Raw genomic sequence first — 26,337 nt, forward strand, 5'->3', positions numbered from 1 at the left:
CAACACAGTCTACCAGCAATACGAAGAGACCACTTTTTATTTATTTATTTTTATTTTAGACTCTATTGTTTTATTTTTTCCTTTTTTTAAAAAATTTTTTCCCATACAAAAATTTATACATACATTGTTATGTGACTCTAATCGTTCTCCCCATACTGTGACAGCACACTCCTCCTTTCCACCCCTGATACCCTGTGTCCATTCAACCAGCTCCTAACCCTCTCTATCTTCCCATCTCACCTCCGGATGAGACCACTTTTTAAATCAGCCTCTTCTGATGCTTACAATGGGGAACACAGTTCCCTTGACACTCATTTTTATTCCTCTATCGACCTCGCTTCTAAATTGAGAAACTCTAAAGTTTCTGAAATGCTTTAGAGTCTGCTGCTATGGTTCTGATCTGGTGCAAACTTCAGCTTGGAGTAAGAAAGAACTGACTCGGTTTGGAAAGGTTCATTTAAACAGCTGGCAGAGTGAATCTTTTTCCTCCCATACTCCGTAGTACTGGTCCGCCTCTCCAGCCACAGCTTTCCCTACGGGCCCCTCCACCCTCCTCTTCAGCCACCCTAACCTTTCTGTTCTGGATTTTCACCATCCTTCTTCCTCCACAGGCCACTGTCACATCCTGCTCCTTCTGCCTGGCATCCTTTTCCTTCCCCTCCTTTATTTCATTAACTCCTTCTCATTCTCCATCTCTCGGCACCATTGTTGCTCCCTCGGAAAGCCACCTCTAGCCCCTGCCTAGGTCAACTCCTCCTGTTGTAAATTTTTATACATCCTTTTACCTCTCCTTTAAAACAAAATCTGCAGTTGCATTTTATATTTGTTTCTGATTATTTTGTCTTTTCCCTCCACTGTGCTTTAACTTTTCCATGGTGTCAAGGATCATATTTGATTTAACTCATCATTTTATGCCCAGCACTTAATGCAGCATTGACACACGTAATATGCACTCAATAAATATCAAATGAATGAATGTGCTAAGTGAATGAAGTAGTTGAGTGTCTCTTTAAAGAATGAATTAATGAGTTAAATAAATAAGTTAAAGGATAAGTTGAGTAAATTGATTAATCTATGAGCATTAAAAAAATATTAATACTGTTTAATGAGAAACTATTTGTTCTGTAAACCTTCACCTGGAGTACAATAAAAAAAAAAAGACAAAAAAAAAATTTAAAAAGTCCAGGCTATCAACTTGTTTGTGTCGCATAGAAAAATCCTAACTTCGACTTCAAATTTTATTCTTATAAGGGAAGTCAAGGATGATAACAAAAACACCAAAAAAGCAAATGTAAATGATCTGACACTGCCTCCTCTTTTAGCGATGTAAGCAGTGGTTCTCCATGGGAAAAGCAGAAAAGAAAGATTCTGAATAAGAGGAGAAAAGCAGCATACAAAAGGAGCTGATTCACATAAATCCTGATAATTTGCTCGGTTTCAGAGTCCTGACTGTCCCTTCTACAGATCCCTTCTTGGCACTTAGCGTGTAGACCTTGCATGTTTCAATAAGATGCTCTCCAGTTGAATGTCCTTCCATGCTGTGCAAGATGAAAAAGGAAGGGAAAGCTTCCATGACTGCTCTTCTCACCAGCTTCTTTAGCTTGGACCAATGTCCAGACACAAAGACAAGAATTTGTGAGAACTCACGGGGCTGCAGCCTTTTCCAAAGAGGCCTAGGAACAGTTCTGTTTTCCTTGAATAATAATCAGCCTACCTTGGCCTATTGTATAAGCCTGACCTTTTTGGAAGCCTAAACATACATAATGCGAGCCCTAATGGTGCAATGGTTAAGTGTTTGGCTGCTAACCAAAAGGTCAGCAGTTTGAATCCACCAGCTGCTCCTTGGAAACCCTATGGGGTAGTTCTACTCTGTCCTATAGGGTCGCTATGAGTTGGAATCGACTCAATGGCAATGGGTTTAGTTTAGGAAACCCTAGTGGCATAGTGGTTAAGAGCAATGGCTGCTAACCAAAGGATCAGCAATTCGAATCCACCAGGGACTCCTTGGAAACCCTATGGGGCAGTTCTGCTCTGTCCTATAGGGTCGCTATGAGTCGGAATCGACTTGACTGCAACGGGTTTTTTGTTTTTTTAAACATACATATGTCCAGCCCTATAAATGCCTTAACAATAATCCAGCCTTGTCTAGGATAAGTACGATGGTTTCACCGTGCCCAGGTTTGCTCGATTATTAGTGCTTGGAACAGACTCTTTGGAATACCGTTCTTGATAGTAGATTGCTTAGAATTTTCCTCTGAAAAAAAGTGTGTTCTCTATTCAACCATGTGTCAGCTAGTTGAAGGAATAGCTAAAGCTGAGAGAGGGTGGCCTAATGAACAAATCACATTGTGCTAAAACCCTCTAGATAAGTGTTTGCAAATTCACAAGGATGGGGGCCCCTTTATAATTTTAAAAGACTTTGTCAGTCCCCTTATTAAAATAAGAAAAACTGATAGTAATAAATGACTACAATGGAGTGAGAAAGACTATTAAATGATTTCTATCTAGAGCATCTATGTACACACGTCTGAAAACTACAGAGTATGTACATAGGAGGTTAACATAATAAATATTTTTGGTGGGCATATGTAGAACTGGACAATTAAAATAACCCTTTGCACAGCCCTTCCCGTATCTTCTCCAAACCCCAGTGTTCAAGGCCTGAGAGTTGGGAATCACCGCTCCAACTTTTACATTCATAGGTTTATTTTAAATCATTTCTGATTGGAACTGTCTAATGCCAAATGAATTCTTGATCTAAGTCTTTCAAGTAGTTTTCTTGAGTCTCCCAAGGTCAGCAAGAGAAGATGAAGATGCCTAAGAAGTTACTTAACAATCCTGATCACAACCATGTTTAACATGGAATAGCAAAGGGATGTAAGTAAGTGATGCAGGCCAAACAAGTGGTAAAAATAAGGCTTCTAGGAATTCAGGAAAGCAAGTTGGCTAATGGGCAGCTAAGCCTTGAACAATAAGTTAGATTTGGAAAGACAAGACCAAGAATATTCCAGGTTAGAGCAAAATGGCCTAAACAAAGATTCAAAGTTCAAAAACACACCAAGGATAGTCTCTTGCACATACATAATCCTGAATGTTTCTCAAAAATGTTGATTCAGTGTGTGCCTTGAGCTATCTATATGGGGTCAACTTGACAACAGCAACTCAAAGGATTAGATAGGAAACTTAGGGGCAGGTGAGTATCTCAATAAAGGAAGGTGAGAATAGTTGTACAACTCGAAGAATGTAATCAGTGTCACTGAATTATACATGTAGAAATTGTTAAATTGGTGTATGTTTTACTGTGTATATTTTCAACAACAACAAATAAATAATCTACATTTTTTATTCAAATACATAAAGCATGTAGGAGGAGTTTAAACTTGAAAGAGAATGATGGAAAAATTAATTAGGGACCAAATTTAGAGGATCTTGAATGACAAGCTTAGACTTTTTCTTTTTAACATCCCATTTTCCCTTCCAAAAACCATATTAATATACTCCAGGTGAAGTGAAGGGCAGTTAAGTTTTGAGTCGGTAAATTCTTAGGGTCCATCTTAAGCGTGTGAGGGTGGGACATTTGACTATTTTAAAATACACATAAATTAGTATTGATTACCTTGGGTAAGCTATAAAATGATTGTATTCCACCAGTCGTTCTGTTTCTTTTAGAATAGCATTTGTTTGACCCTTCCTGGTCAAATAACTGTGTTAGTCAGAATCATGGTGAGGTTTAATTGAACAAAGAAACAAAATGAAAACAACATACTTTGGTATAAGGAAAAACAAAAGCTGGGTTGGTTCCAGTTATTGATCATATATCAGCATCCGTCAGTGCTATAGGGGAGATTCCCTTTAATGCTAGGTAATAACCCTAACATTATGAATAAGAGATGGCTAGGAAGCATATATTTGATAGGCTTTTCCCTTGGTCTTGTTTTATGTATTCTGTCTGGGTATTTAATGTGTATGTAACATATCTATATTTAATGGATTGAAGCTGCTAAATAATTAATCTAGGTGCAGGGTGATTTACTCATTGGACGGGCGAATGCCATAGAGGGACTTTCTCCATGAGGTCAGTATATTAGAGTAGGTCTGGTTATGAGTACAGCAAATAGAAATGTCCTATAGTTTATTATTCCCAAGGCCACTGTTCCCAAACATTTTCTCCTGTGTTAACTTATATTGTAGGTGAAGTTCACTCATCTGTCACTCCTGTGGGCATCCCTGGGGTGCTGCACAGCTCCCTCGGTGATGCCATCATTCCATCCCTTCTCTCCCCCCTCCTGAAGGCATATTGGAATTGAATAGAGTCTTGTAATCATGAGGCAACTCACAATGCCACCACCACCACCAACAATCATGGGGAAACGTAAATCTTCTATAAATAATATAAAAGAATCAGATAGGTATTTATTAGTTTGAAAAGGCAGTAACTTTTCTAGTATTCTTATGCGGGTTTAGTTTTTGTGTCCACTTCAATAATCATATTGGTGACAGGGACTACTGATTGAATTGCCACGCTTGAAATCTTCTGTGATGTTCCATACAGAATGCTTATGCCATGTATATAACCAGGAGGAAAATTATGGTGACCTCACATGTGTCAGAGTAGAGAGGTGCTCCATAGGGTTTTCATTAACTGATTTTTTGTAAGTAGATCACCAGATTTTTCTTCAAGGCACCTGTGGGTAGACTCAACCCTCCAACCTTTCAGTTAGTAGCTGAGAGCATTAACCACTTGTACCACGGAGGGACTCCCATCTGAGGTCAGGTTTCCCAAAAGCAGAGCCTGAGGCAGAGATTCAGGTGTCTGTGATTCACTGAGGGAGAGTTCTCCAGGAAGAACCTGGGAGAGAAAGCAGGCTAGGCATGAGCAAGGACATAATCCCAGATAAATCTAGCCTAGGTCTAATCCTGGAAGGGGAATTCTGAGCATAAATTGCACCATATAGTTATTCCCACCTTGTGGTGGGGAGAATGGCCTTTTGTATCCCCGAAGCATATCAGTCACTGGGCTGCCCCTTGGGTGGTAGTGGCAGTAGGGGCTGGGGGATGGGACATAACTCCCTAAGGTCAATTTCCCAGAGAAAAGGGCAGTTATAAGTGATAAGCAGTCAACACTCACAGCACCTGGGACCAAAAAGAGACTCTTTGCAGGGTACTAACAGCATTCTCTACAGAGGACAAGTACTCATGCCTAGGCCAAGATGTTTGCTTGCATTGTCCAATGTACCTGGATCATAATCTAATCAGGTAGCATAACTAGTTTAATACAGAGTATCTTTGGTTTTGAAATGAGAAGAGCTATCCTTGGGTAATGCAAACGGTTAACATGCTCAGCCGCTAAACAAAAGATTGGAGGTTTGAGTCCATCCAGAGGCACCTTGTAAAAAAGTCCTCCGACTATCTGCTTCCAAAAAATGAGCCGTTGAGAACCCTATGGAACACAGTTATATCTGACACGATGAGGTCACTGTGAGTCAATTCCGACTTAATGTCAACTGCTTTTTTATCCTTACGAGTAAGTGGGTGTGTGCCCAGTGGTCTGGTGAATATGATGTGACTTTGCCAGGACTGCATACTCGAACAGAAGTAGCTTCTGCCCTGAGGAAGCTCAGTCTGCCGGTTCAGTATCATGGGGATTGTCTTGGCTTGCTCAGTCGAGGACATCTGACCCTGGCGGGACGATCAAAGACCATCACATAACTGATGGTCCAATTAAAGTGATGTGCAGGCTTGAGCAATTATCTGGTTAATTTGGCATTTATCCAGATGATTGGCTGCCAAATTAGAAAAACATTAAGGCTAAACTAAAGTTATTTCACAGGGACTTTCACAAGTGCTCATCTGCGTCTGAGGCTGATTTCTCAACTGCCTCATTGAGGCAGATTACAGACTAATCAAATGTGGTGAGTGTGATGAGCATCCAATGAGGACAAATGCATTTCTCACGGGAACGTAGTCATCCAGGCAGGGGCTGTTTCCGAAATCTCATAGAGGAGGAAGCTGTGGAAAGATCACTGTACTTGGAGATAGAAGACCTATATTCCAATCTGAGATCTTTAGTAAGTTACTAAGCCTACTACTTGACCTCACCGTGAAAACTCAGAGATCGCATATGAAAGCTTTTTGTAAACCTAGAAGTGTTTGTAGCTTTATGAGAAGTTCTTTGCTGTTAAGTAGAATCCATATCAAAAACTTGTCATGTAGACAGCTTCAAAGTCACACACACCACAAAATAACCAGTTGCCATCGAGTTGATTCAGACTCATGACAACCCCATGTGTGTCAGAATAGAACTGTACTCCATAGGGTTTTCAATAGCTGTGATCTTTCAGAAGGAGATTGCTAGACCTTTCATCCAAGGTGCCTCTGGGTGGATTTGAACCACCAACCTTTCAGTTAGTAGCCAAGCACTTAACTGTAAGCACCACCCAGGGACTCTTCAGAATCTCCAGCAGATCCTTTTCCTTACACTCAGTGGTAGTCGAATTTTGCGGCACATTACAGTCATGTTGGGGAGCTTTTTAATACCCTGATACTATGCCATCACACCAGCTAAGTCGATCTCTGAGCCTGGGACCCAGGCATTATCCATTAAAGCTCCCAGATATGATTCCAGTGGACAGCAAAATTTGAGAACTAGTGCTCTAATTGATCAGATCAGAAGGCCATTGAGTTTTCCTAAAGTCTTGACTCTCAAACATTAGCATGCATCAAAGTCACCTGGAGCGCTTGTTAAAACACAAAGTACTGAGCCCCACAACAGGAGTTTCTCATATTGGAGTTCTGGGTTGGGGCCTGAGAATTTGCATTTCTAACAAGTTTTCAAGGGATGCTCATACTGCTGGTCTAAGACCACACTCTGATATGGCACAGTGGTGAAAGCTCTCAGCTGCTAACCATAAAGGTTGGTGGTTTGAACGCAACAGCCGCTCCGCGGGAGGAAGATGTGACAGTCTGCTTCTATAAAGATTTACAGCCTTGGAAACCCTGTAGGGCAGTTCTGCTCTGTCCTGTAGAATCGCTATGAGTTGGGATCGACTCGACGGCAGTGAGTTTGGTTTTGGTTTATCCTAAAATAGGAAATCTCAGCTGCTAAACAAAAGATCAATAGTTCAAATCCACCAGCTGCCGCTTGGAAACCCTATGGGAAGTTCTACTCTGTCCTATAGGGTCACTGTGAGTTGGAACGGACTCAATGGCAACAGGTTTGGTTTGATTGGTTTTATCCTACAGAGAGGTTTTTTTGCTTGTTTTCTTTTTTTAAGTTGAACAAATTTTACATAGCAAAGCTTCTGATTTGAATCAGAACTCTGAATCAGAAGTTGTTCTGTAAAAGAGAAGTATCAGGCATCAGAGATTCCAGTCGTGGCTGAAGTCCCTGTTTCACCAAGACAGCAAGTAGAAATAGGAACACAGAGTGACTACCAAGTTGTATAAAGACTGAGCTAAGACGTTGAGTGGTTGTAGCTCTGGTGGTTTAAAGTCAACTGTGGGAGACATTGAAAACTGAGAGAGAAATGTTATGACAATTCCTGAGTATCAATTCCCCCAAAGAAGTTAGAGCTTAGAAGTCAGTAATGCATCACTGAGTATTAACACAATACTCTGTCCTATAAATAAAACCTCTGAGCCTCCTGGAAAAGTGCTGTGAAGGCATTATTCATTCTGAGATTTCATGGTCCTTTACCTAAAGAGATTTCTAACATATTACTCTTGAAATGTAAAATCAGGAGAAAAATGTGAGTCTTCTAGCAAAATGGTCTGTTTTCTTTTATCAGCCAGTAAACATTCTTATCTTTCCCTTTGCCCACCGTGTTACCCTTTCTCTTGTGACTTCTAGAAGTTCAGGGCTACTGTAACTTAACACTATAGTACTAATTCTGGTAAGCTACAATTTTATTATGATTGTTTGCTACCCTTTCTCTGTTTGACTCTATTCATATTTTAAATGTCTTCAGTACTTTCTATCTTTTGCCATTACCCACCTCAAGTCTCTTTGAAATAGTGAATAAATAAATAAGATGAAGTAGCTATTTTTCCCCCTCTTCTACTTTCTGACAACAAATTGATTCTATTTTGATAGCCTCATGCAGGTCTGGAGTAGGGCCTGAGATTCTGCATTCCTGACAAGCTTTCAGGTGATGCCAATGCTTCTGCTCCAGGGAAAATTAACTGGCAAAATTATTAAAATATAAATTCCAAGATCCCTCTCATAGTGAGGGAGTTTCAGGAATATGTATTTTTAACACGGAGGTGGGGGAGCAGTGGTGGTTCAGTGGTAGAACTTTCCCCTTCCATGTGGGAGACCCGGGTTAGGTTGCACTTCAAGGGCAGATACCACCCATCTGGCAGTGGAGGCTTGCATGTGGCTATGATGCTGAACAGGTTTCAGCAGAGCTTCCAGAGTAAGATAGACTAGAAAGAAAGGTCTGGTGATCTACTTCTGAAACTTAGCCAGTGAAAACTCTATGGATCACAATGGCTCGATCCTGTTGTGCATGGGGTTACCATGAGTCTGGGGGCAACTCCGTGGCAGCTAACAGTAACAATATACAATTAACAAGCTCCCCCAGGTGATCCTTATGATCAGTTAAATTTAGGTGCAGTAGATCTAGAACCTACTTTCTTGGTCCCCTTATTACTGACTCTTCAACCATCACAGCCAAATAGCCTTCTGACTAAAAGCAAGTAGGGGTTGGGGGGAAATAATGACAGGGCTGTTCTTTTGGGATAACCATTGTATGTCCCATTCATTAATCCATGTTTCAATTGTTGTTACATTATTCAAGAATATATGAAGTTAGTGTTGACAAAAGCTCTATCCATCATGAGAGGAAATTTCCACCAACAATAGAGTATTTGCACCAACAACATTCCAGCCTTTTAAAGAAAATGAACAGTGGCTCTTCCAGGCTCCTGAAGGAATTCATTTCTACTTGGTGTAAGGCAGGACCCTTTTAATAAAGCCCTTTAAATGTGGATGAAAATGAGCATAGCAAAAAGACAAAGTATGTGTTCTCTTTGTATGCAAAGCTGTTTCTAGTGCCATATTGAAGGAGCATGATGAGCAGGAGGTCATTCACTGCTGGGTTATATAAACAGGGCTCATCCATGTTGTACTGTGTTTCTCCTGAGCATGTGTGTCTGTGCAGGGAATGTGTAACTGAATACTTTAAAACTGCTGTGATGTCTTGACTAACAAAGCCCCAGGGAACAGATTCTTTGAACAAAGTGGACCCATCTAAAGAGTTGGAAGGGTGTTGATGTTCTTGCCTTCTCAGCACTGGGTCGGTTGTTGGGAGTACCTGGGGAGGGAAGAGGGGACCAGGGCTCTGAGAAAACCTGCCCTGTTCTCTTTCTCTAAGTTTGTGTTTTGGGGAAGGCGGAGAGGGGCAGTTATGTGTCTGAGCTTGCTTCAACTTGTGGGAGCTGATTCTGAATCTCTCTTCTCAGCTCAGCTTTGAGTGGCTTTGTGTTGGTAGCTTGAAATCAGTCATGGTGGGAGTATTTACGTCACAGTAATTGGCAAGCACTACAAATCAGGTCCTTTTATGTTTTCTTTTTTGTTGCTTGTTTTTGGAGAGCCAGTTGTTGACTGTTTACCATCATACCAGGGCAGGGAGGTTAAACAGCAGCATAGCTATTTATCTACATACCTGTATATCTATACATCTACATATATATCTATATATAAGAGAGAGAGAATAAATAGTTCAGGTTTTATTTCTTGGGCACTTCTACTTCAACAGGCTGAGGTCCAAATCCAGAGAGGATAGACTGCCCAGGCCAACAAGTCCAAGAAGCCATTTAGAAGCCCACTTACAGGGAAGAAAGGGATGTGGTATCCAACCAAAGTATCATGAGAAGGGAATTTCCTGTTCTGAACAGAATCCCTGAGATCTCTCCTTCAACTTACATTTATTCAGCAAATACTGATTAAATATCTGCTTTGTGTCAAGCACTGTGCTGAGTTCAAGCGATCAGTAACACATAGTTCCTACCTTCTCTTCAAGGAATAAACGGTCTAATAATAGCTCATCATAAGAGCTACCACTTCTTCAGCACTGGAATTCTGGGGCTCTCACTATCACAGTCTATTGACTTTCTTCCGTTCACTCAGTAAACATTTCTACCTCATAACAAAGTTACTCCTGATCAAACATGGCATTGCAATAATATACACTATTTGCCTTACTTACCAATGACATAAATTTGTATAAGGGTTTAGGACACTGTGTCAAATATAATGAAATGTTACTAATTTGGACTGATGTACGAAGGTCAGTGTAATCACAGGTTTAAAAAAAATGCGTAACATTAACATCTTATTGTCTTTATATAGATAGGTAAAAGAATGGTAACAAGGGTTTAGCAGCTGAAGGCCTACTTAAAGCATTATATAAGAATGATTTTTAATCAACATGTTAATTATTATATAAGAAATGATGTTCTTAAAATGACTTTAAAGGTTTTTTTCCTGAGAATAATAAAAAAGTTTCCACCCATGTTAACACAATTAATTTTTACTTTCAAACCTTGGATAATAAAAGTAAGAAGACCATGCCTGATTCTACTTATTGACAAAGATGTTGACAGATCCTGAAGTAGTTTGTGTGCCCAAACATATTTGTCATTTATTATAGTGCCTAAGATAACAACATTAAAGATGCATTTCTCATACATACCAGGAAATACTACTCGACAATAAAAAGGAACATGTTGAGACACATAACAACTCAGGTGGATTTCAAGAGTATTACGTTGATTGAGAAAAAGCCAATTCCCAAAAGTTGCATACTATATGGTTCCGTATCTAGAAGGTTCTCAAAATGACAAAATTATAGAGATGAACAATAGGTTAGTGAATATACCATGGACTGCCAAAAGAACGAACAAATCTGTCTTGGAAGAAGTATAACCAGAATGGTCCTTAGAAGCGAGGATGGTGAGACTACATCTTATATACTTTGGACACGTTATCAGGAGGGATCAATCCCTGGAGAAGGACATCATGCTTGGTAAAGTAGAAGGTCAGTGCAGAAGAGGAAGCCCCTCAATGAGATAGATTGATACAATGATTGCAAGAATGGGCTCAAGCATAACAATGATTGCGAGGATAGCACAGGACCAGCAGTGTTTCGTTCTGTTGTACATAGGGTCACTGTGAGTTGGATCTGACTTGAAGGCACCTAACAACAATGACAACAGGGGCTAGGGAGGGTAAGTAGGAGGTGACTGAGTGTAACTCTAAAGGGGTAGCAGGAGGGAGATTTTTATGAAGATAGAGTATTTCTGTATCTTTATTTCAGTGGTAGTTTCACACTGATAATGTCAGGGTCCTGGGTCCATTCCCCATATGAGCCATAAGGAGTCCTCGAGTGGCACAGATGGTTAAGCACTTGACTACTTAATCGAAAGGTTGGCAGTTAGAACCCATCCAGAGGAACCTTGGAAGAAAGGCCTGGAAATCTGCTTCTAAAAGATCACAGTCTTGAAAACCCTATAGAGTACAGTTCTACTTTGCATACATGGGGTTGTCATAAGTCAGAATCAACTCAACAGCAAGTTTTCATCTACATATGTGACAAAAATGACATACATTGTACCAATACCAATTTCCTTGTTTTGATATTGTTCTATAGTTACATAAGATGTAAGCACTGGGGAGACTGGGTTGGTTGAAGGATACAAGGGACCTGTCTGTAATGTCTTTCAACTTCCTATAAATCTATAATTCTTTCAAAATAGAGTGTGTGCTTTTTTTTTAGTTTTTGGTGAAAGTTTACACAGCACGTTATGGTCCCATTTGACAATTTCCTCACAAATTGTTCAGTGACATTACTTACATTTATCACAATTTATCAGCATTCTCTTTAATTGTATTCTGTTTGTTCCATTTCCAGTACTCTAGTTTCCCTGCCCCTTTATCTTCTTATCTTTGCTTTTGAGTAATTGTTGACCTTTTGATCTCATACAGGTGGTTTTTAAGTAGAGGACCAATCTTACGGGTAATATCTTTAGTTTGTGTGCCACTCTGCTGTTTTACTGAAGCCTATCTCAGGATAGGCTTGGTTCTGGGTTTAAAGAGTATCTCAGGTCGATAGTCTCCGGGAGTCCTCTGTTCTCTATTGTTCCAGTTTGTTTTTTTTCGTTTTGTTTTTCCTTATTTTTATACGGAACCCTGGTGGCGCAGTGCTTAAAGCAATCTACTGCCAACTGAAAGTTCGGCAGTTTGAAACCACCAGCCACTCCACAGGAGAAAGACATGACAGTCTGCTTCCATAGAGATTTACAGCCTTGGCAACCCTATGGGGTCGCTGTGAGTTGGAATCGGCTCAACGGCAGTGGGTTTGGTTTTGGGTTTTCTGTTTATAAGACTCATCCCAACTCTCCAACACCTCAGCTGCCATCCAGAGTTCTGAGATCTCAGTCTGTACTTGTTTTTATTTGTTGTTCAATAAGTTAGTTCCTTGGGGAGTAAATGTGTGAATCATAACAAATTATGGATAGCATTGTAGAGAATGGGAATTCCAGAACCCTTAATTATTCCCATGCACAACAAGTGGGATCCTTTGTGGTTTAAAATCAGGAAAGGTGTACGTCAGGGTTGTATCCTTTCACCATACTTATTCAGTCTGTATGCTGAGCAAATAATCTGAGAAGCTAGACTATATGAAAAGGCAAGTGGCATCAGGATTAAAGGAAGACTCATTAACAACCTGCAATATGTAGATGACACAACCTCGCTTGCTGAAAGCAGAGAACTTGAAGCCCTTACTGATGAAGATCAAAGACTACAGCTTTCAGTATGGATTGCACCTCAACATAACGAAAAAAAAATCCTCACAGCTGGACCAATAAGCAACATCACTATAAATGGAGAAAATATTGAAGCTGTCAGTGATTTCATTTTAATTGGATCCACAATCAGTGTCCATGGAAGCAGCAGTCAAGAAATCAAACAGTGTATTGCATTGAGCAAATCTGCTACAAAAAAAAAAAAAAAAAAAAAACTCTTTAAAGTGTTGAAAAACAAAGGTGTCACTTTGAGGACAAAGGTGCATCTGACCCAAGCCATGGTGTTTTCAATCATGACATTATTTCACATGACAGTCATGGCATTGGTGGTAGTGGCAGCAGTAGAAATAGCAGTGGGGGTTGGGGGGTAGTTATGAAGTACTTACTCTGGGCCAAACTCTTGCTGAGTCCTTTATAAACAATTGTTGTTATTGTTGTGGTTAATTGCTGTCAAGACAGTCCCGACTCCTGGCGACCCCACACACAGCCAGATCAGGCCATTGTGATCCATAGGATTTTCACTGGCTGATTTTCAGAAGTAGATTGCTAGGCCTTTCTTCCTGGTTTGTCTTAGTCTAGAAGCTCCCCTGAAACCTGTTTGGCATCATAGCAGCACACAAGCCTCCACTGATAGACAGGCGGTAGCTGTATATGAGGTGCATTGGCCAGAACCAAACCTGGGTCTCCCATATGGAAGAGGAGACATGGATTATTCCATTTACTCATCACAGCAACCTTTTGACTATAACTATTATTATTTCTGTTTTATAGTAACTTGTCCAAAGAATGGGAGTCCACAAACTTAAGTGCTATCATGGTAGAAGAGTTATTACAGCCCTTTGAAATCAGGGCACTTAGTGAATTACACCAAAACAAGCTAGGCTAGGGTATTAGGGACATTAGAAGAGGTACATCACGCTGGTATTAGAATAGAAAAATCTACTCCAGAGTTTTATTGAGAGTCTCCTTGTGAGTATCTTCCCAGAACAGAGAGTGCTGATTTTGCAGTCCACCATTCTGAAATGATGGACCTTGAAAGAAGAAATTTTCCACTGTAGCCAGCCTTCTCCATATCTACCCAGCAAGCCAGGAGATGTTCTGGGTTTTACAATCTGATACCAGCATTATTTCCTCACTAGTGGAAAATTTTGAATGAACACATTCACTTAGGTTTATTTTTATGGAATGATGAGGTAATAGTTAAAAATAATGGGTAAAGGTTAAAATAGTATGAAATTCTGAACTTCTAAAAGGGTCATCAGCCCAATAATCTCCATCAGCTAGCAGTGTTCACAGTGGCGTTTCTACAGACCAACTGTGAGAACCAGCCAGCATAATTATCCTTCCACCTTCAGGAATATAGGAAAACATCACACCCATGTATTTCCCACTGTGACTGGCACTGCATATCCTGTTAAGGAGTTACCATTCTCTCCCTTGAGAAATGATACCATGACACAGAACCTTTGTTTTCAAGGGGTCTACTGCTGGCCACTTAAAATACCCTTGACACGTGACCAAGTGTCATTTACTTAAGTAAAAACCAACAGTTGAGAATTGCATGGAGGGCTTCTCTCAGTTGGATGCTTCTCATAGATAGGGTAATGTTAGAGTAATAAAGATCGTTGCTAAATAATGAAAAGTTGCAGTTCTGACATGGAAGAGGTCCCGTAGCAAGATTTATTCCAAGAGAGAGGAAGTGGTGCCCTCTAGTAGGTCACGTTAGAAAAATTATCACTTAAATATATTTGATTTAGCCAATGAGGCTTTCCCAGTACCTGAGCTACTCTTAGACTGAAGGGGGTAATTTGACAGTTGGCCTTATCTTTTCTGAACTATTAGTAACCTACTCAAGTTTCACCTTCAATGAGCTCTAATTTTTTATAAGTGCCAGCAAAGTTTAGGTTCTAATAGTGCTCTATTGGGGACCTAACCAATAACTTTTAAAACCTTATTCTCTGTGAATGTCAAAATGAACAGGCCTCTTTTGCTTTCCCTTCCATCCTCCCCTGGGCCGTGTCTGCCATTGAAATAAACGTAGAGTACAGATAGTATAAAAGCTTCATCCTATGAACTTGAGCATCTCAGATGTAAAAGATGGTCACAAAACGGCAGAATGTTAAGAAACCCATTAATGGGTCAAGTATTTAAAATCTGTTGGAAGTCTGACATTTTTCCCCTGAAAAACCACTGCAGCTTATTGTGGCAACAGCTAGATTTGCAGGGTGAGATAATGCCAGGAGCAAATTAAGCATACTGTGCTTTGAATAAATGAAGAGAACAAATTTGAATTTATAATTCCATTTTGATTAGTGAAAGATATTCAAAGCCAGTCTTATCTCTTGGATATCCAAAAGGTAATATGTGTATAAATAGTACGTTACAAATGCCTTCAAAACTAGAAGATGTGTTTCTGCCTTCTGTGTGGCTGATATACTGTTTCAAACCTTGTAAAAGCAATATATAATTTTTTTTGACAAATACACCCATGTGTTACACAGTTTGATTTATGTAAAGTCGTTTCAAATGCAACTGCAGAGTTCTTCCTGAATGGATGAAAAATGTCTGCCAAAAGTGATAAAAATATATGTGTATAGAAAGATATAGTTTCAAGAAGGGATTTTTATATGATACAGATTTGTAACTCTAGTTCACAAAAATACCCTTTTAAAAAAACTTTTAGAAGACTCTTTGTTTCTTATGCATCAGTGCATCAATTCGGATGTTTACCTATCATGAGAATGAGTCTTTCCTGCTACAGTGCATATCTGTGATGAAAATATGAGACTGGTAAATGGGGGAATGATAGCAGTATAACAGATAAACCAAACACAAGGCAAACTAACACAGATCAACACAGCTAGCCAAGGAAAAAACACACCACACACGATTCCATTCAGCCCACATTCTTCCCTGACTCCATTTGACCACATGCTCTAACATGGCAGGATTGATTGCATGATTCTTCTCCATCTTTCTGCATTTTGCATTTGTTCTGTAGCTTAGCAATCTCAATTCTTCTGTCTTCCCTCTTCCTGTCAAGGTATCTTCACATGCGCACAGACACAGTGAAGTCTTCTATTTTTATTTTTTACTATTTGTCTCTTAGGAATGTAACTTGTCTTTTGATGTATAGGGTCACTGTGAGTCAGAATCGACTCTATGGCAGTGGGTTTGGTTTTCTTTCTTTTGGTTAACGTATTTGCTAGGATTTTTGTTGCATTTGTTCATGTTCTTGTTATATAAATACTGAGTAGGTCTGCTCTGACCCTATCTTTTTATAAGCCCTATGATTTTTATTATGTGATTTTGCAGACCATATTAGGAATTCATTTATCTCATTATATCAGAAACGTCTATGCTTGCTCTGTACTTATTAATTGCAGTTATCATTATAGAATTACTTTCTGAATTATGGACTTCCCTTATGAATCCAGGGTACATAGATTGAGATATCAATTACCTGCTGGATTCATTTATTTAATTTCACCTTCACATAGTAAAACCAGCCCTATGTGTACAGTGTGTCACCCCATTAAAGAGTAACCTTCCTACCTTTATTGAAATTTATTGAAAGTATTTACATAGCAAAGACACTCCATAAAGATTTAACTTGCTTCCACTGAAGCTTGTTTTTATTTTTAAATCACTAGCATATGGTTTGGATACATTAAGAAATTGCCCCGTCTCCCACATACATGTACTCCCAGTCTTCATTTAAGTAGTCTGTGGTTAGTATTGGAATTTCAATTTCAGCATGGTCTGAAATCTTAAATTCCATCAGGTCAAACTGCAGGGAAGGGTCCTAGGTGGTGCAAACGGTTTGTGCTCGACTACTAACCTAAAGGTTGGTGATTCAAACCCACCCAGCGGTACCACGGAAGAGAAGGTCTGGTGATCTGCTTCTGCTAAGATTGCAGCCAAGAAAACCCTATGGGGTAGTTCTACTCTGTAACACATATGGTTGCCATGTGTTGGAATCAACTCAACGCAACTAACAACAACAAACTGCAGGAAGTCAGGGCTTTCAAATATGGTAAAATTAAGATTCCAAGAGAGGCATCCATTCATTCCAATGTTCTCACCACAAGTCCTGGAATACATTAACTGAAGAAAATGGATATTTTCTAGAAGGATATCTTTTATTTTCCTTCCATGAGGATACAGATGTGTATCTTTTGGCTTAGGGAAGAAATCATTTGTTAGTATTATTTCCACATAACTATGTAACTGGTATCAACATGAGCGAGTTTTTTAGAACATTGGAGGTGAACATGGAATAGAGTTTTCAAAATCTAAGTATCTACTCACTAGGAGCAGGTCACAGCTTCTCCTGGGGAGCAGAAATGAAAGATGAAAATTATCTAACATTTATTGAATTTCTGCTATGTCTCAAGCATTGTATTAGGCACTGGTAATATCAGAAGTGTTGTCTTTAAAGAGAATCTTACAAAAGAGTGAGCAACGTAGACATTTCAGCACATGTTCTGATGGAGATGTGTGCAGAGTGCTCGAGGAACACAGCAGAGGTGGTGACCACATAGAGGAAGTGATACTTTAACCTACACAATCAGAAAAGCGCCTTATGGAAGTTCTTGTTTTGTCTTTCCCTTTTGCTTCTCTGAATTTTATAATCTTTCTTCACTTGAATGTGAAATAAAAATCTCTCAAGTTTAAAAAATCTCTCAAGTGATGGAAAAAATTGGGAGCGGATAAGGGTTATGATTGAACAATATGAATGTAATGTCATTGAACTGTGTACATGTTAAAACTTGTTGAAATGGCAAACATTTTGTTACGTATTTACCAAATTAAAAAAAAAAGAAAAGAATCTCCGAATTGGGTTATAAAAATATTCTATGTCTTGATCTTGGTGGTGGCTACGTGGGAGTACAGGCCTACTTCATTTTGTTGCGCTTTGCTTTATTGCACTTTGCAGATAAATTGCTTTTTTTTTCTTTTTTTTTTACAAATTGAAGGTTTGTCCCAGCGCTGAGTAGAGTAAGTCTATCGGGGCCATTTTTCCAACAGCATCTGCTCACCTCATGTCTCTGTGTCACATTTTAGTAATTTGCAGTATTTCAAACTTTTTCATTATTATTATATCTATTATGTTGACCTGTGATCAGTGATCTTTGATGTTACCATTGTAATTGTTTTGGGGTGCCATGAACCGCGCCCATATAAGATGGCAAACTTAATTGATAAATGTTGTGTTTGTTCTAACTGCTCCACCGTTCAGCAGTTCGCCCAACTCTCTTCTTCTCCTCAGGCCTCCCTATTCCCTGAGACATGACAATATTGAAATTAGGCCAATTAATCACCCTCCAATGGCCTCTAAGTGTTCAAGTGAAAAAAGAATCACACATCTCTCACTTTAAATCAAAAGCTAGAAATGATTAAGCTTAGTGAGGAAGGCATGTCGAAAGCTGAGATAGGCCGAAAGGTAGGCTTCTTGTTCCAGTTAGCCAAGTTGTGAAGGCAAAGGAAAAGTTCTTGAAGGAAACTAAAAGTACTACTTCAGTGAACACACGAACGATAAGAAAGCAAAACAGCCTTATTATGGAGAAAATTTTAGTGGTCTGGATAGAAGATCACACCAGCCACAACATTCCCTTAAGCCCCCCATTCCCTTAACGCCCCCTTCAATTCTGTGAAGGCTGAGAGAGGTAAGGAAGCTACAGAAGAAAAGTTTGAAGATAGCAGAGGTTGGTTCATGAGATTTAAGGAAAGAAGCCACCTCCATAACATAAAAGTGCAAAGTGAAGCCGCAAGTGCTGATGTAGAAGCTACAGCTAGTTATCCAGAAGATCTAGCTAAGATAATTGATGAAGGTGGCTACACTAAACAACAGATTTTCAATGTAGATGAAACAGCCTTATATTGGAAGAAGATACCATCTAAGACTTTCATAGCTAGAGAGAAGTCAATGCCTGGCTTCAAAGCTACAGAGGACAGGCTGATTCTCTTGTTAGGGGCTAATGCAGCTGGTGACATTAAGTTGAAACCAAGGCTCACTTACCATTCCAAAAATCCTAGGGCCCTTAAGAATTATGCTAAATCTACTCTGCCTGTGCTCTATAAATGGAACAACAAAGCCTGGATGACAGAACATCTATTTACAACATGGTTTACTGAATATTTTAAACCTACTGCTCAGAAAAAAAGATTTATTTCCAAATATTAGTACTCATTGACAATGCACCTGGTCACCCAAGAACTCTGATGGAGATGTACAAGGAGATGAATGTTGTTTTCATGCCTCCTAAGACAGCATCCATTCTGCAGCCCATGGATCAAGGAGTAATTTTGACTTTTAAGTCTTTTTATTTAAGAAATGTATTTCATAAGGCTATAGCTGCCATAGATAGTGATTCTTCTGATGGATATGGGCAAAGTAAACTGAAAACCTTTTGGAAAGGGTTCACCATTCTAGATGCCATTAAGAACATTTATGATTCATTGGAGGAGGTCAAAATATCGACATTAACAGGAGTTTGGAAGAAGTTAATTCCAACCCTCATGGATGACTTTTAGGGGTTCAAGATTTCAGTGGAGGAAGTAACTGTAGATGTGGTGGAAATAGCAAGAGAACTAAAATTAGAAGTGGAGCCTGAAGATGTGACTGAATTGCTGCAATCTCATGATAAAACTTTAACAGATAAGGAGTTGCTTCTTATGGATGAGCAAAGAAAGTCGTTCTTGGGATGGAATCTGCTCCTGGTGGAGGTGCTGTCAACACTGCTGAAATGACAGCAAAGGATTTAGACTATTACATAAACTTAGTTGATAAAGTAGTGGCAGGGTTTGAGATGATCAACTCCAATTCTGAAAGAAGTTCTACTGTGGGTAGAATACTATCAAACAGCATCACATGCTACAGAGAAGTCTTTCATGAAATGAAGAGTCAATCAATGCAGCAAACTTCATTGTTGTCTTATTTTAATAAATTGCTACAGCCACCCCAGCCTTCAGCAGCCACCACCCTGATAAGTGAGCAGCTGTGAACATCGAAGCAAGATCCTTCACCAGCAAAAAGATTATGACTCACTGAATGCTCAGATGGTAGTTAGCATTTTTTAGCAATAAAGTATTTTTTAATTAAGGTATGTACATTGTTTTTTAGACATAATGCTATTTCACACTTCATAGACTGCAGTATCATGTAAACATAACTTTTATAGGCACTGGGAAACAAAAAAATTCATGTGACTCACTTTATCGTGGTATTCGCTTTATTGTGGTGGTCTGGAACAGAACCTGTAATGTCTCCAAGATATACCTGTATAACAAATTAATCAATGTGTACACTTACAATTGGTGCATTTTACCATGTATAAGGTATGTCTCAGTTTTTAGAAAATGCATCAAAAGTTACAATGCTACTCACTTTACTCTAAAAGAAATTTAACTCCCTCTCTTTGAGTGTTCGAGGCAACAGTAAGTATATTACAAAAACATAAAGGCTAAAAAAAGTCTATGGGTGTTTTGGTTTGGTTTGGTTTGGTTTGTTTCTTTGTTTGCTGGCAATATATATAACCAAACATATATCCGTTCACAATTTCTACATGTACAGTTCAATGACATTGGGTAGATAATTCACAGTGTGTCACCATCCTCACTATCTCTACTGTCTCAGTGTCTGTCTCCGTATTGTTACATCACCATTAATTTTGACTCTCTGCCCCTTAAGGTTCTATTCTGTGCTTTAGATTAACTGTTGTGAGTTTGGACTCATATAGATAAGACAGCAATGCTCAAGACAAACATTCTTATTAATTGAGATAAACTGTTGTTTAGTTAAATGATGGCTTCATGGGATAGTTTTGGTTTAAAGTGTCTCAGGGAACATCTAGCTCAATTGGCATAACATAGTTTATAAAGAAAATGTTTTACATCCTACTTTGGTGAGTAGCGTCTGGGGTCTTAAGAGCTTGTGAGTGGCCATCTAATATACTCCACTGGTCCCACCCTGTCTGGAGCAAGGGAGAATGAAGAAAACCAAAGGCACAAGGGAAAGATTAGTCCAAAGGACTAGTGGACCACAGTCTACCACAGCCTCCACCAGACTGAGTCCAGCACAACCAGATGTTGCCCGGCTACCACCAACTGCTCTGACAGGAATCACAATAGAGGGTCCTGGACAGAGCTGGAGAAAAATGTAGAACAAAATTCAAACTCACAAAAAAGGACCAGACTTACTTGTCTGACAGAGACTGGAGAAACCAAGAATATGGTCCCCAGACACCCTTTAAACTCAGTACTGAAGTCACTCCTGAGGTTTACCCTTCAGCCGAAGATTAGACAGGCCCATAAAACAAACAATGATACACATAGCTCAACCATGTATAGGAGACTAAATGAGCACACCAGCCCAGGGGCAAGGATGAGAAGACAGGAGGGGACAGAAAAGCTGGACGAATGGAAATGAGGAACCCAAGGTCAAGAAGGGGAGAGTGTTGACACCTTGTAGGGTTGGTAATCAATGTCACAAAACAATATATGTGTTAATTGTTTAATGAGAAACTAATTTGCTCTGTAAACCTTCATCTAAAGCACAATAAAAAAAAATAAAAAGATTGATTCCAGGCAATAGATTCAGATTCAGTCCCAATGGATCCAGTAAGTCTGGTTTCCATATGAGTTTGAAGTTTGTTACCCAATTTTCCTCCTTTTGATCAAGATCCATCTATTGGGTCCTTGATGAAAGCATTCAGTAATGGTAGCCTGGCACCATCTGTTTCTTCTGGTGTCATGGTAGTAGTTTATGAAGGCAAGTAAACCTGCAGTCCATTTCCTTCTCTGGTTCCTGGGTCTCCTTCTTCCTCTGCTGTTCCAGGTAAATAGAAACCAATTGCTGTTTCTTGGGTGGCTGCTTGCAAGCTTTTAAGACCCCAGCCACTGCTCACCAAACTAGGAGGTAGAACAGAAACTCTAAAAACCACTTTAGGCCAATTGACTGGATAGATCCACAAAGCCATGACCTTAAACCTTCAAACCAAGAAAACTAATCCCATGAAGTGTTTAGTTGTACCTACATAGTATTAGAAGAAGCCCTGATGGCGTGGTGGTTAAGTGCTCGACTGCTAACCGAAAGGTCAGCGGTTCAAACCACTAGCTGCTCTGTGAGAGAAAGATGTGCCATTCTGCTTCTGTAAAGATTACAGCTTGAAACTCTATGAGGCAGTTCTATTCTGTGTTACAGTCGAAATCAACTCGATAGCAACTAGTTTGGCTTTTTTATTTGTTTGTTTTTTAGTTTTAAGTAGTGTCAACAGGTGTAGCCCTTTTTCGTTTGTTTTTGACTGCTATTCATATAAAACACTTCATTTGTCCTTTCACCCCTCCCCCCCTTTTTTTTTCTGGTGTACACTTAATGAAAACAGCTACATTAGTCAAATTCTGTAACCATTACCCTTACTCAACGCCAATTTTCCCATCACCATTGACAAAAATACACTATGTCTCAGAGAGTGATTTCCCTTCTCCTTTGCCCCTGCTGCCCTGGTAATCATTTGTAACCATTGGTCTCTGTATAATTACCTGTTCTTGTCATTTTATATAAGTGAGAACATACAATATTTGTCCTTCTGTAATTGACTTATTTTGCTCAGCATAATGTCTTCTAGGTTCATCCGTGCTGTAGTATGTATCACGACTTCATTTTTCTTTAAGGCTGAGTAGTATTCTATTGTATGTACGTACCACCTTTTGTTTATCCATTTATCTGTTGATGGGCACTTGGGTTGTTTCCACCTTTTTGTTTTTGTGAACAATGCTGCAATGAGCATCGGTGTGCATATGTCTGTTTATGTCATTGCTTTTAGGTCCAGGGATTTGTTATTTTTTCTTACCTGATGATTAATTATTTTATTTTCTATATTCTCTTTCAGCTGTGGGTCCGGATTTTTCAAGAACCCTCTTAAAAAGAGTAACTCTTGTCAAAATAGGAGGGGAAGTTGTCATTGAGTGTAAGCCCAAAGCTTCTCCAAAACCTATGTATACCTGGAAGAAAGGAAGGGACATATTAAGAGAAAATGAAAGGTAATATCTTGAAATATTTGTAATATTTGACTAGCTTGTAATAATTTGTTGGCCTCTTATAACTAGTTCTAGAGGAGAACTTTACTACTTTCTATTCATGAACTGTATGACCACTGGGAGGGAATGTTAATGAAAGAACTAAAGCTTTGGAAAAGGGGTGGTAAATTAGTTGGTCTTTATAATCCTTCTCAATATCAGAATTTTACAGAGCCTTCCCTGCAGAAATTGACCACATGATCCCTGTTGAAGACTGCTAGAGTGGCGCAAAGATGAATAGCAAGAAATATCTTCCTTAATTTTAGCCTAAAATTTCCTTGTAGAGTTTCCGCTCTTCTCCATCCTGCCTCCTCTTGGCATACACAAATAAGTCCAGTTCTTCTTTGCTGTGACAACCCTTCAAATATTTGGCAATGGTTATTATGTCCCCTGTTAGTGTCTCCTTTTTTGAGGCTAAATACCTAAACCCAAAAGTCATTCTGCATATAGCTTAGTTTTGATTATTTTAACATCTATTTGAGATAAGTTTTTTTTTCCTTTTAATATCTAAACTATATATGTCCTATTATTGATGAATTATATTTAGAAATCATGTTGAATATACAATGTAAATGTATATGGGTTATTTTGGGTTTTATGTTAGATTGCACCAAATGGCAGGAATCTCTAAGACCTTTTCTTGACTGTCACCCCTATAAGCTATCCCCTGCCCCTTTCTGTAATCTACTCAATTTGTCAGAAAATAGTAATGATTTATGAGTCTATGTTTGTCACCCATAAGACCGCATTTACCAGCTGGACACATAATGATTTTTAATTGATACTAAAGGTCACATACTCAAGGATGCAATAGGGAAGCCTGTAAAAATCTGTATGCGTCTACTTTTTACACCTGTACACCTTTGGATTTGCATATGCAAATTAAACCATTGCCCTGTTTATGTAGTTCTTATTAATGATTTTTCTGCACTAACCTGATAAGGTTTATAGATGGTGTATTCACACATATAGATGGTGTATTAAATTAATAATACACATTCCTTTCTGTTGTCTGGCATATCAAGAAAGCAATGTATAGTTCACAGAATATTGGTGTGGCATTCAAATTTAGAGCCAAACCTGGAGCTTGAGACACAATTTCTTAGTTTACAGCCTTAAACGTCAGCTTCATTTCCTCTTGTAGCTCAGTGTTTCCCAAAATATGGTGTATAAGATTACATTTAATAATTACATATTTACTTTCATATAACTATAATTTATGTATATATTTGTAAATTTGTATAGCTTATGTATTATATATACACATGTGTAAATTTGTATATGTAATTCTGTGTATTTTGCAAATATACAAAATATATTTGATGAAATATCATTGAAGTATATAGCTAGCACATACTACATGTATTGCTTAGAATAAGGCTACATTTAAAAGGTTTTAATTTACAGATAATATAAAGAAAAATATTAAGTAAATAATAATGTGGGTAATAAGACAGACATGTCAAAAACCATGAATGATTAAAGACAGAGTAACACTGTAAATCAGTCAGGATAGGCTAAGCTGTCTACTGTAGCAAACAACCCACACATCTCAGTGGCTTAAAACAACAAAAGACTCTTTTTCATTCATACTGCATGCCCATCAGGATCTGCTGGTAGCTCAGCTCCACACTGCCATTTCTCTCTCACTAGATCCCAGGCTGTGGGAGCAGCACTTTCTGAAACATTGCCATCTCAGAAGCAAAAGCAGGCGGCTAAGCACATACTGGCTCTTAAGGCTTCTCCTCTGTAGTAACACACTTCACTTTCACTCACACTTCATTGACCAAAACAAGTCACATGGCCATGCTCAAGTTCAACTCAACAGGGAAATACAATCTTACTAGGTTCCTAGAAAAAGAGAAACAATGCAATATTTATGAACATTATTAGTGACTGCTTCCCACTGCTGTAGCTGAACCACTGTTACAAATGGATTAAATTGCCTTTTGAAAACGCTATTCAATATCAAGAATTCTACTTGATAAGTGAATGTAATTGATTGTTTTCACCACTTGTCTCTATTCAGACTTTGTTCTCTCTAGTCCTGATCTGATTAATAAGGTTCAAATATTGCTTCAACATTCATTTTACACTAATGATTCATTTAAACTGAGGAAACTCCCCATCATTACCCAAATTCATGGTATCTATCAACTCCACCTCCACCATCACCAGGCGTGTCCCAAACTATCAACATTAGTTCTTTCTCCACATGGGTGCTGTTGTCACACTTCTCCTCCTCCCTTCTACTTCTCAGAATGTATTAAGCAGATAGACCAATTTTGGTAAAGTAAATGCATTCAAAAGGGGTAATATAAAAGAGGGTGGTGGAGACTTTAGTATGTGTCTCATCCAAGGGAGACCCTTCCATTCAATTCTAACATATTGCTGCCATGTGGAAATGCAGGTCAGAGGCCTCCCGTCGCCTCATTTTTCAAGAGAAGCTGGAAACCTACACTTTTATATGAATTCTCTTAATTTTTTAATGTCAGAAACTACTTTTTAAATTTAATTTTAGTACAAGATAGACCACGTAAAACACATCATGGGCCAGTTGTACTCCCTGAGCTACTGGTTTTTAACTTCTAGGAAAGACATAGGCCCAAATGAGCATAATTTAATTTCTGAAAAAGTTGAGAATTAATAAGAAAGATTTTACTATTTTTTCTCATTAACAGAGAAAAAGTTCTGCCATTTTTCTTCTTTTTTTTCTGGGGAAGGAGAAATACAATTAAATGGATGAGTGAGCGAAAGCAATCATGGATGGAGCTCATGGTGGAAAAATTTAAGAATCACTCTTTTAAAAAAGGACTGACATGGTAGATAGACAGAAATGGACAAATTCTTTGACTGCAACCCAGTGTTGAATAATAGTTTTCAATATACTGAATTGTTAATCTTAATTCTCTTTTGTGACGTAGGATCTTAAGTATCGAAAGATACACATTTAACCTTTGAATAATATGTATTAACCTTGCAAGTAAAAAATATTGGGAGAATATATTATAAATATAAAACTTCACAATCAAGCATCCATTTTTATTAATGTTCTCACTATTTCATATATTTTTTTTTTTTTGACTCATAGGATTTTTTTTATTGTACTTTAGTTGAGGGTTTACCGAACAAACTAGATTCTCATTAAACAATTAGTACATATATTGTTTTATGACATTGGTTAAAAACCCCATGACATGTCAGTACCCTCCCTTCTTGACCTTGGGTTCCCTATTACCAGCTTTCCTGTCCCCTCCTGCCTTCTACTCCAAGCCCCTGGGCTGGTGTGCCCCTTTAGTCTCATTTTGGCCTATGGGTCTGTCTAATCTTTGGCTAAAAGCAGAACCTCTGGAGTGACTTCATTACTGAGCTAAAAGGGTGTCTGGGGGCCATACCCTCGTGGTTTCTCCAGTCTCTGTCAGGCCAGTAAGTCTGGTCTTTTTTTTTTTT

The 26,337-nt window shown here is 38.8% G+C and overlaps 1 protein-coding gene across 1 annotated transcript in view; it reads left to right on the forward strand.

The window, feature by feature from the left end:
- Nucleotides 1-26,337, forward strand: part of LOC101340595 (contactin-4) — a 580,334-nt gene that overhangs the window by 383,678 nt on the left and 170,319 nt on the right. Inside the window, exon 10 of the mRNA XM_004368276.1 lies at nt 22,701-22,851. Within this exon, the coding sequence (XP_004368333.1) occupies nt 22,701-22,851 (151 nt within the window). The remainder of the gene's footprint in view (nt 1-22,700; nt 22,852-26,337) is intronic.

This window comes from Trichechus manatus, unplaced genomic scaffold (genome assembly GCF_000243295.1).
Source record: "Trichechus manatus latirostris isolate Lorelei unplaced genomic scaffold, TriManLat1.0 scaffold00001, whole genome shotgun sequence".
Taxonomy (NCBI): domain Eukaryota; kingdom Metazoa; phylum Chordata; class Mammalia; order Sirenia; family Trichechidae; genus Trichechus; species Trichechus manatus.